Here is a 12,071-nt window from a genome sequence, read left to right as displayed (position 1 = left end):
AACTGTGCTGGTTGGGACTCTTGGTAGTTGTAGTCCAAAATACTGGAGGACACCAGGTTGGCAAAGGCTGTTCTATGGAACTGTGCCAAGCCCAGTATACCTAAAGGAGCAGCTCCACTCCCATTGTACAGCGTGGACACTAAGGTCCAGCTCCAAGGGCCTTCTGACGGTTCCCTCACTGCGAGAAGTGAGGTTACAGGCAACCAGGCAGAGGGCCTTCTTGGTAGTCGATCGCCCTCCCAGCAGACGTCAAGGAAATAAACAACTATCTGACTTTTAGAAGACATCTGAAGGCAGCCCTGTTTAGGGAAGTTATAATGTTTGATGTTTTGCTGTGTTTTTATTATATTGGAAGCCATCCAGAGTGGCTGGGGCAACCCAATCAGATGGGCAAGGTATAAATAGTAAATCATCAGCATCTCCCTCCCCCATGCTTTTGGGACTTGCTCCAAAGGCCTTCCTGTTTTATAAAGTCTTTAAACTGTCCCGTTTTGTTGAACTTAACAATACTTAATGGGTAGGAATACAATTTAAAAGTAAAAACAATTAAACATAACAATTCAATAAAATCTGCTATTTAGAAGAAAATTGTTATATTGAATTGTTATTGCTTTTAAATTATATGCCTACCCATTCAGTAGTGTAAGCCACTTTGTAAAGCCTTTTGCTCTGAAAAGTGCAGTATAAGTACCTAAATGTACTTTTAAAAGACACTTAAAAATAAGAAGCTAATGCTTACTGCCTATTTATGTTTTTGTGTGTGGTCATTGCAAGGGCAAGTTTATGGTTTAGTGAGCATATAGTTAGAACATTGCCTGTGCTTTTCTTTTTATTTCTACAACTAACAGCGCTGGAGATGTGCGTACTTTATTTTTAATGTAACCTGAACATTCTGTTTAGGTGGTATGCAGGCTGCAGCTAAAAATGGCATGTGGTAGAATGTCCAAGTCAAGGTTAGATGCAGAAAATATTGAAGACACAGTTAAATCCATGCCAACAAAGTGTGCATCAAGAACATCTTGTCTTGGTTTGGAATTCTTTTCTTTGTGCCTTCAAGCTGTACACTAGGGAAGAAGAAAGTGAAATCAGGGTATCTATGGCTCTTTGCTGACATGGGACAAAATGCCAGGCATGTATTATTCTGGTGTTTAACATTTGGGATTACCATCTGGCCTGTTGCCATTCTTACTAAAAGCTGACACGGACAACAGCATGTAAAGCAAGAAAGTGACTACAACTCCCATCATCCCTGACCACTGGTCTTGCTGGCTGGGTCTGGTGGGAGTTTCAGTTCAACAGCATCCAGAGAGCCACACATTCTCCTTCCCTGATGTGCAGATCCAATCTTATGTAGTGCTGGATTTGGGACTGAGGAGACCCAGATCCAAGACCCAATTTAGGCACAGAAGTCGCTTGGTGACTGGGAGCCAGTCGTTCAACTGCTTCTCACAAAGTGATTTGGAAGATGATATGAAGAGGGAGTGAGGACCATGCATGCTGCTTTGACCACCTTGGAGAAAGGGCTGGAGAGGAATTGGAATTGATAAAGGAATGCTGCTTGCAACTTGCTGCTTGTGAACTGCTGTTGATAATAGTGGCCACATTGTGTTATGTGCTATTGTGGTGTAGATAGAAGATGTGGCACCATACTGAAACCTACCTGTTTGCAGAGGTTAAGCAGTTTTCTACTCTGTGTTGACTTGCACCAGGTCAGAGAAAGAGGAAACTGGATGTTAGATATTGCCCACATAGCATAACTGTGCAGCTCATTTCTAGACTATGATTTGGATCGGTCTTTCTGCTCTGATTTGGAGTGTCTTTCTGCTCAGAAACATGGAAGGGCCTCTGGAGGAAGGTATTTGTGGTACAGGGAGTGATTGGTAACATTTTTTTAAAAAAATCGTCCTGCATCACCTGGCACACTGTACTGGAGGGTCCCTCTGTCCTTTGGAGCAGCTTTCGGTGGTGGTATTGCCAAGGAATGTAGGAATCTGTAGAAATTGCTTCCCTCTTCCTTCCTCCAGCAGGACCATATGGTGAACAGACATCTCCTCACAGGAACTTGTAATGTTTGATTCTCTGCTTTTTTTGGTAGCAGGATGACGACTACTTTGCCACTTTGAAGGAACTGGAAACAACACTAAGGACACGAAGCCTATCCCTGGAGCTGATACCCGAGGGGAAGATTCAACACAACAGCTACTACCAAGAGTGCCTCTTCTATTTGCACAACTATGGCACCAATCTAGCAATCATTCGTTTTTATATGAGGCACGACTGCATGAGAGAAGCACTGCTGCATTTGTTAAATAAGGTGAGGCAGCCTGTTCCTCCTGGAGGTTTTTCTAGTAAGGGGTGATGAACCTGTGGTCCTCCAGATGTTGCAGGACTACAACTCCCATCACCCTTGGCCATTGGTCATGTGGACGATGAGAGCTGGAATACAACAGCTGGAGGGTTGCAGGTTCAGGTTTCCATGTCTCTTAATTTGGATAGGTTCCAGGGGGTATATTATGGGAACATGTTACTTTATTATGAAACTAGTTTTCTCAATATTGTGAGGACCTTGACCTTGGTCTCAATCTTTTGTTGAAGTTGTCCTGTTTTGAAAATCTTGCCTATTTTATCGCTATGACTAGCCGCCCTTGAACAATGTGTGCTGTGTTCTCTTCTCCCTTGAAAATTGCCCTTTTATTTTCCATGTTATGACTCCCTTCATAAAATGGCTGAGGCCTTGTTCAAGTGCCTCCAAGATTTATTGGCAAGTGTAAATGGTGCCAGGAAATATTTCAGTTTTAAGATGTCTTGTGACTATTAGAACAGCATAGTGTTTGGTAGGTATTTGCAGGCTTTCAAGAGAAGTCTCATGTTGAGACTCCCCCTAACTCAACTTCTGCTGTGTCTGCCTTCATACCCAAAAACAATTTTTAGCCTGATCTGAGAATTGGACAAATGTAACTTTTATGAAAAACGTGCAGTCTGCTGTAGCCCAATAACAGAGGCTTTTCTTCCTAAAGTAATTATATGGATGAGGCAAGTCCGTCTAAACACTTGAATTTTTCTCTGTTTTAGGAGAGCCCACATGAAGTATTTATTGAAGGGATATTTATCCCAAGCTATACCAGTGGAAAACTTCACATGTTGGAAAACTTACTGGAAACGATTGACCCGGGTCTAGCTAGCTGGGGTGCTTATCTCATTGCAGCTTGCAAACATTTGCAGAAAAAGAATTACTATCATATCTTATATGAATTGCAACAATTTATGAAGGTAAGAGTGGGGGGGTTGATGATGATGGTGATGATGACGATGATAATAATTTATTATTTATACCCCGCCTATCTGGCTGGGTTTCCCCAGCCACTCTGGGCAGCTTCCAACAAAATATTAAAATACAATAGTCCGTGAAACATTAAAAGCTTCTGTAAACAGGGCTGCCTTCAGATGTCTTCTGTAAGTCTGGTAATTGTTTTTCTCTTTGACATTTGGTGGGAGGGCGTTCCACAGGGTGGGTGATGTACGTCTCATGCTGCAGTTTGAAATGTTCTGAACTTTTTGTCAGGAAAGTTGGACAATATTTCCTGTATTTTGGGAAAGAGCCTCAATATGTGCTGTTTGTTCATGTACGCAGTGAGGGGGGTTCTTTTGGGTTCCTAACTTAGGAATGTCTGCTATAATAGAGTTTGCAAACCCATCCCATCACTGCTTATGTCCAGTCCCTTCTGTATAGTTAAATATGTTCTGAAGAGTTGCTAAGTGGTTTTCACCAATGATACACAATTTGAAGGCTTACCCATCTTAACACTCCTGTCTTTCAGGATCAAGTCCGTGCTGCTATGACCTGTATTAGATTTTTCACTCACAATGCAAAGTCTTACGCTGAATTGGGAGAAAGGCACACCTGGCTGTTGAAGGTCAAGGACCATCTCAAAGTTTACCTACAGGAAGTTTCAAGGAGTTCGGGAAGAAAAAAGGTTACATGTACTTTCCGTAAGAAAATGTCTGCTCCTGACATCTCAAGGTACCAGCAGATGTTATCGTTTGATGACATATTTTTCATTCTCCGTTTTATTGATCATACAGTTTCCCTGAACAGTGTGATAAGGCATTCTTCAGGACTTTTACCATAAGCATCCATGCTCTTAAAAATCAGTTGGTTTAAGTTCAATATTTTTGAGGTATTGTGACTCTAGTGTCTTGAATTCATTTCTCTTAAAGTTTCTCATGCTCAACTCCATTTTAACAAGGCATATCTCTGTGGATATTTTGGAGTGTGGGTTTTGTCTAAGTAGCATTAAGTAATGTGTCCTGTCAGCAAAATGATTTCTGCTTGAACAACAAAATGTTCCCACCTCTCCTCCCCCCCAATATATCTTTTCTTGGGTTTCCTCCAAACCTCCAGAGCAGATTTGGGATGGGGGTGAGGAGTAGAAAGGGAGGAAATCCTGATTGAACAAGTGGAAATTCTTAAGCTGACAGGAGGCGTTTGTTGAATACTGTCTTATGTGTTGACACGTCCACCCTCTCTTATCTTACAGAGTAAATCTAGCATGCAATGTTTTCCATGATATACTTGAGTTATGCTTGTGTGTTTTTCTTTAATGAGGACATTCTTTTTGTTTCCTTTTGCTCACAAAGTGTTTAAAGATGTTTATTCTGGGAAAGGAAAAATAAGTAAATATTTATTATTATTATTAATAGACTCAGTGATGTGTGAAGGCATTGCTTTTTTTAAAAAAAACTTTTCTGTACAGTCGTACCTTGGTTCTCAAACAGAATCCATTACAGAAGTCTGTTCGACTTCCAAAAACATTCAAAAACCAAGGCACAGCTTCCGATGGGCTGCAGGAGCTTCATGCACTCAATCAGAAGCCGCGTCAGACGTTCAGCTTCTAAAAAACGTTCACAAACCGGAATATTCATTTAAGAGTTTGTGGCGTTCGGGAACCAAAACAGACGAGTACCAAGGCGGTGAGATCCAAGGTATGACTGTATTGTGTAATGAAGCATTTCCCCCTAAATCAGGCATATCAATACAGTTGAGCTTCAACTGGAAGTGACAAGATTCCTTCATCGATGTGAAAAATTGGGAGCCTCATCTCTGACTGTCTCGTCTGTACCTACGCTCTTTGGAAACAATCAAATGAAGATGGAAGTAGCTTGCAAGGTACTGAGCACCTCTTAAAATCATGGCATAGTTATAGGTATCAAAACTGAATACTATAAACAGCACTGAGTGTAGCCTACAGAGAGCTGGTTTGCATCTAACACTAGGACAAACTATGGCTTAGGGCAAACGCACAGGTTCCCAGAGAAGAGATCATGGCTTCTGTACTTCTAACTAAACCATGGTTTCGTGTAGCGTGTTGTCCAAACCTGGACTCAAGGTTTGTCTCACTGCATACAAACCACAAGGAGTAAACCCAAAAACCAACCTTAGTTACAACTTGTGGTTTGCAAGATAATGCATAAATTCTGGTTTGGACCTCATGCTAAGCTTAACTTTGGCTTCTCACACAGCAGCAGCAGGACTGGATGAGGAGATACAAGAGAGATTTTTATCCATAGCTGCTTTCATATTGTAGAATTCATTCAGAAGAGAGGCTGGATGGGCTCCCTCCTTTTTCCTTTTTCCTCCACTGCCGGGCTATGACCTTCATCTTCAGACAGGTCTTTGGAAACTAAGGTGCAGAAGATACTGATCCCTGACCCAGGGCAAATTATATTTTCATTCCTGGTTTTAGATATGTTGCAATTTAATCGTTTTCAGCTAGTTTGTTTCTGTTATGCTGTGTTTTATAATTGTAAGCTGCCTTGAATCCCAACTTGGAAGAAAGGCAGGGTATAAGTATATTAAATAAATAAATTGAAAATAATAAATATCACTTTTCCGAAACTGGATGCTGTCCTTAAGCTTGGAAAGAGGGAATAAGAATCCTGTTTGTGTTATGGAGCTGACGGTATTAACTGTGGGTTGTTTGAACAATACTCAACCTTTTTGCTGCTGCTATTTCTTCTCAGGTCATGCTGGAAGGTAAAAACATTGAAGAAGGCTTTGGGATTGCGTTTAGAGTTCTACAGGTACGGTGAACCTAAGATGATGTTATACATAATGTTGATTCCTTACAATTCTCACCAAAGCAGATAAGGAAAACCACAGCATTTTTGCCAGTTACAATGATGTATCTTTTAGGTGTCTATAAAAACTTGAGTTAGAAGCTTCTGTTTTCATAATTGCGTTAGGTTTTTAGTATAACTTTAGTATAGAGACAACTGAAACCTTGAGTCATTCCCTCCAGCTGCTTCCTTCTTGTAGTTTCTTGCCCTTTAGCACGTTTCTGTAGCACCACCTCGGCTTCCTGAGCATCTATGACATTATTTTCCCCAGTACTCAGTATTCTCCTGTCTGTAATTTTGTCTCCCTTCTCCTCAGGATTTAGTTTAAAGCTCTCCTGATCAGGTTCACAATACTCATAGCAAACATATTCTTGCCAAGAGTCTCATGAACCTAAACCCTCCACTTAGAGTTGCAGCTTTAGTTGAGTCCAACTTTATAGAGGTTCCCTTCGCCAAATATTCAGTATCTCTTGTAGAGGTATACAGACATGAATGGCAAGTTCCACACACCCTTCCTTCATTATTGCCAAGTCTTTGCTGAGATAACTGTGAGGGATGCAATGCCACCATAGCTGACATTTGTTGATATTCAGGTGGCTCAAGCATTTTCCCAGTCTTTTAAAAATTAGGTGGAAGAGGTGTAGCTGAGTGCTAGAGCACCTGCTTCGCATACAGAAGGTTTTATGTCCTTGTTTCTGGAAAGGACCCCTGTCTGAACCTCTGAAAATCTGCTGCTGTAAAACCAGTTTGACCTGATGGGTTTGACTTGATTTCACTCACTTTCATATATGCTGTTTAATCTGAGGAGGCTAACCTGTGGTCCTCTCAGATGTTGCTGGACTCTGAACTCCCATCAGTCCCAGCCATAATGACCAGTGGTCTGGGATGGTGAATTTTATGTGATTAAACTAGGAACAGATAACCTTTGGCCAAAGAATTTTTGACTTTTAAAACCTAAGGAAGCTTGCATACTGTAAATAGTGTTGGACTGTCACACAGAGCTCAGTGGGACTTACTGTCATATCGGTGTGTGTAAGGATGTAGTTATTGCAGAGTCGTTCGATAGCTTGGCCTGTGTGTTGATTTTGGTGGGATGCATAGAGGAGCATGAGGTGAGACAGGTATTGAGGATGGCGAATCCGAGGAAGGTGGCTGGACCTGATGGCATCACTGGAAAGGTGTTGAAGGGCTGTGCGGATCAGCTGGCGAGGGTCTTTACTAAGATCTTCAACAAGTCCTTACACCAGTCTATTGTCCCACCCTGCCTGAAGTCGTCAACTATTGTCCCTCTGCCTAAAAAATCCACAATCAGTAGTTTGAATGACTACAGACCAGTTGCACTGACTCCAATCATCATGAAGTGTTTTGAGAAACTGGTGCGCCGTCACATTATTTCCTGTCTTCCATCAACTTTTGACAACTACCAGTTTGCATACAGGGCAAATAGATCCACAGAAGACGCTATCACCACCACTCTCCATGCTGCTCTGTCCCATCTGGAGCAGCCGGGGAGTTATGTGAGGCTGCTGTTTGTGGATTTTAGCTCTGCTTTTAACACTATCCTCCCCCATAGACTGGTGTCCAAGCTAGAGGCGATTGGACTCTCCAACTCCACCTGTCTCTGGGTTTTGGATTTTTTGTCAGAACGTTCTCAGAGGGTTAGAGTAGGGTCACATATGTCCACAGCCCTTAGCCTTAACACCGGCTCACCACAGGGTTGTGTGTTGAGTCCCCTGCTCTATGCTCTCTATACGTATGACTGTACAGCCATCTATTCCAGCAACAAAATCATCAAGTTTGCTGATGACACTACGGTGGTAGGGCTCATTTCAGGAGGGGATGAGTCCGCCTATCGGGACGAGGTGGAGCGGCTCTGTGTTTGGTGTGGAGAGAACAATCTGGCTCTTAATACGGCTAAGACCAAGGAATTGGTGGTGGATTACAGGGGAAAAAAGGCGGACATTCAGCCCTTGTATATCAACGGGGAACGGGTGGAGAGGGTGGCGGAATTCAGGTTTTTGGGAGTAACTATCGATCAGGGCATGACTTGGAGCGCAAATACCACTGCTCTGGTGAAGAAGGCCCAGCAGAGAATTTATTTCCTCAGACTTTTAAAGAAGAACAATCTGAGTGAGAGACTGCTGGTGTCCTTCTACCGAGGCTCCATAGAGAGCATTCTTACATACTGTATTTGTGCTTGGTTCTCCAGTTGTACAGCTAGGGAGAGGAAGGTGCTCCAGAAGGTCATAACCACAGCCCAAAGGATTATTGGTCATCCTCTCCCATCTTTGGAAGAACTGTACGGTTCCCGTTGTCTTAGGAAAGCAAACAACATCCTGCAGGATTCATCTCACCCGGGATACAGTCTGTTTGCACTACTGCCTTCTGGCAGGAGATATAGAAACATCAAGTCAAGGACAAATAGACTGAAAAACAGTTTCTATCCAAGAGCTGTGGCCTTTTTGAATGCTGTAACTCGATAGTGTGACCTGGGAGTTTGATGGGTGTGGGTGTGGGTGTGGCTGGAATGTGGTTTGTTTGGTTGTTGTGGTTGTTTTGCTTTTGTTGTTTTTAAGGGATGGCATCCAATTTCGTTGCACTTGTGCAATGTTGCACTTGTGTAATGACAATAAAGAATCTAATCTAATCTAATCTAATCTAATATGAGAGAATGGCTGTCACTCGATTTAAAATATATCTTAGCTGATTGAATTGCATGAACTTGTTTAAGTGATGCTATAGCCCTAATGAGGACTAATCTTAAATGGGGACAGAGCAAGGTAGATACAGAGTAGGGGCCATTGAAGGAGGATTCTGTAGCATCACAGTGGCTAAATTTATATAAAGACATGCAAAGGTTTGATAGTACACAGTACCACAGGACTTCTGCATGACAAGGCAGTTTTCCCAGATCCTTATTGCTCCTGTATCAGTAAAGCTCAATTCTGGTTGTAGGGAAGTGTTTGTGTATTTTGAAATCATATTGGTTCTTCCACCTTAGGATTTCCAGCTGGAGGCTGCTGCTGTATACATTAAAGTGGCCAGACAACTGGTGAAGCAGCAGAAGTACAGTGAGATCAGGCAGCTCCTTAAGTGCATCAAGGAATCTGGTGCTGAAGATAAAACTGATGGGGACAACGTCCTCTTAAACTGTCTGGACGAGTCTGATTCTATTCCTGCTGAGGTAATCTTGTTCTTTTCCTGGAAAGAAGAGGCACAACCCTATTTTGTTTACATTCTGCAAATAAGTATTGTGTGCTTGGAATGCAGGTAACAACTTTTAGTAATCTCCAAGACTGAATTATTCTCATTTTGCTCGTCATGCTTTCGTGAGGGGCTTCTTATGAGGAGCTTCTTTCAAGCTGGCTGAGACCCTTTCCTCTCATAATCCAGGAAGTTTATTACCTCCTGGCCCAACCAATCGCCTTTCTCCTTCTAGTTGTTATCACTTAAGGAGGGCAAGTGTGGAGCAAACACATGGTGGGCCCCACCTCTCAAAGCACCATGTCTATATCCATAGATTGCAACAAACTGAAATCCATCCATGCAAAAGTGGCTAGCTGTCTCTTTGGCATCATCCTGTAGATCCCTGTAATTCTTAATGTGTCATCAAATTTGGAATAGATACAAGGGATGTTTAACAATGAAGTGTTTTACACACGTCGTGGCAATCTTACAACTTTTTTTTTCTTTGTGTGTTACAGGATCTGGACGATCTGATCAAGGATATGGACAGCGATGAAAACAAGGTAAGTGAAGAATAGGATACATTGATCCTGGATAAGACCCAACTTTTGTGGTCTTTCCTGCTTCTTCCATTATCTTGTGCTCTCTAGGTTTAGCAGCAAGTATCAGAAGATTCAGTGATACTTGCAAGGATGTGGCCTCAAAAGAATAAAAGAAAGCTGCTTTGAAAGGGTTATAGTAATTCTGGCCCTTGCTCATGAGCTGTTGAAGATGAGGCTCCTCATCTAGCTGTCCTGTCATTGAAAAAAACCTTGTCAAAAGACCTGGAGGGTCCCCTGCAGAATCTGGAGCATAATTATTTAGCCTGCACTTTCGTTTTTCATGGCAAACTTTTGCAGAGGCTGCAGACAGCTGTGACCATCAATGAATCCTTTGTGTGCCCTGAGCTGCTCGTTATTCCAGAATTTGATTCTTTCTCTCCTGTTAATGAACACATCCATTGTAGTGTTTCTAATTCTGGTAAATTCTCTTTGCGAAAGGCTGCTGCTCTCAGAGAAAGCCACAACTAAAATACTTGCTTATCATGAATGAAACAGCATAGCTTTGTGCTATTTTTCAAATAGGGTTTCTCCAGTAGTGGATATTGAAACCCCAATTCTTTTAAATGAGCTTCGTTCTTTTTATGCAATGGAAAAAATAGGTTGAATGGCTGATGGGGAATTTGGACCCTCCAGACGATGTAGGACTGTAATTCCATCAGCCAAAGGCAGTGTAGTTAACCAGGAGGGCCTCAGATTCCCCACCTTTTGTTAAATAAACAACGGGAAAGGAAAGATGTATAGTATCCTTGAGACTAAAGCAATATCCATTCTGATCACTTGTCAATTCTAAAAGCTCCAGACAGAAATTGAATGTGTCCTAGCCAACTCCCCAGGCTGATCAGTATTGAGATTTATTTTAAGATTTGGTAATTAATGCATTCCGGTTCCTGATCAACAGAGCAGCCATGCCAGCTGTTCCAATACTTGGAATCGTCCCAGCCTTGTGTGTATACTGTCATTCTAGGGACCCAGCCAATGCTTTTTGGTTCTGATTCAAAACTCTGATTCCACTCACATAAGGTTTGTGGAGGTTTGTCACCCTTAGAGAAAGGTTGTGGCTCAATGGCAGAGTATATGCTTTGCATTCAAAAGATCCAATCCTCACCATCTTCACGTAGGGCTCTCCTGTCTGAAACCTTGGAGAGCTGCTGCTAGGCAGTGTTGAGGACACTGAATTAGGTGGATCAGTGGTCTGACTCTTCTCTCTATTCCCTGTGTTTTGACCGATTCCCACGTCCAGCCACAATCCTTTCCATCACATCCCATGCTTTTCTGGAGGATTCCCCCAGCCCTCAAGCAGATTGGCAAGGGAGAGGGTGGAAGTGTGCGGGGCTATACCAGGAAGCTGGTGAGAGACCCCCTTCCTGTTAAGTAGAAATCCACTTGCAGAAGGAAAAATCCCACCCTTTTCTCTCTCCGTTTCAGATCCAAGCATATCTGAAATGCCACAAGCTACGTTCCGCTTACCTGGTCTCAGTGAGACAAGAAAACGCTCGCGCTGTGCAGTTGGTCCTGCATGTACGGCAGTTGGCTGAGGATAGTGGGGAAGATGTGGTGCAAGCCATCTGCAGCCAGTGGCTTTCAGTGCACCACACCAAACCAAGAAGCTGGCTCACTCAGGGCTCCAAGAAGTGACTTCCAGCAAGCGTATCATTGTTGGTGGTTTGCTTTTTTTATAAAGGGAAGGCTCTGCATTGTGTTGGTCAGAACAGCTTAGTCTATGAATGGCAGCGGGTTGGAAAGGAGCTGCTCCGATGCCTCTTCCGAAAAGGAAAAGACTGCTGACTAAAAGTGCCAATCATGTCCTGATGACAACCAACTCTCTCTACCTCAGGGGGTGTTCTCTCTCTCTCTCTCTCTCTCTCTCTCTCTCTCTCTCTCTCTCCCCACCGCCCGGCACAACCTAAAAATGTTAATGTTTCAGTCTTTCATCAACCATATTCTCCTGTGCTGCTATCAGTACATGTATCCCCTGGGCATTGTTTTATTAATTTAAAACCCACATCGGTTAAATCTAGTTTGGAACTTATCTTGTGATTCTGCTAAAGCAAAACTGTATCACAGGCGAATCTGTATAGAGAGATAGTAATGTGGGTTTTGAATTTTGGAATATGTAGCAGAGGCATCTCTGGGATTTGCTTTTGTACAGGTATGTGCTGTTTCTCC

General features: G+C 42.6%; 1 protein-coding gene across 5 annotated transcripts in view; it reads left to right on the top strand.

Moving 5' to 3' along the window:
* The window catches only part of ZFYVE26 (zinc finger FYVE-type containing 26), a 44,296-nt gene extending 32,718 nt beyond the window's left edge, over nt 1-11,578 (top strand). For 4 of the 5 annotated variants that reach the window (XM_077927983.1, XM_077927992.1, XM_028725580.2 and 1 more), the window contains 8 exons: nt 2,096-2,314; nt 3,073-3,270; nt 3,819-4,021; nt 5,026-5,167; nt 6,022-6,081; nt 9,119-9,301; nt 9,822-9,866; nt 11,331-11,578. In XM_077927983.1, the coding sequence (XP_077784109.1) occupies nt 2,096-2,314; nt 3,073-3,270; nt 3,819-4,021; nt 5,026-5,167; nt 6,022-6,081; nt 9,119-9,301; nt 9,822-9,866; nt 11,331-11,540 (1,260 nt within the window). In that variant the 3' untranslated portion in view covers nt 11,541-11,578. The remainder of the gene's footprint in view (nt 1-2,095; nt 2,315-3,072; nt 3,271-3,818; nt 4,022-5,025; nt 5,168-6,021; nt 6,082-9,118; nt 9,302-9,821; nt 9,867-11,330) is intronic. The other variant, XM_077927988.1, reaches the window with a different exon arrangement.
* Nucleotides 11,579-12,071: the final 493 nt, after the last annotated feature.

Source organism: Podarcis muralis, chromosome 1 (genome assembly GCF_964188315.1).
Source record: "Podarcis muralis chromosome 1, rPodMur119.hap1.1, whole genome shotgun sequence".
NCBI lineage: Eukaryota > Metazoa > Chordata > Lepidosauria > Squamata > Lacertidae > Podarcis > Podarcis muralis.
Note: the sequence above shows the minus strand (reverse complement) of the source record. Positions and strands in the feature narration are given on the sequence as shown.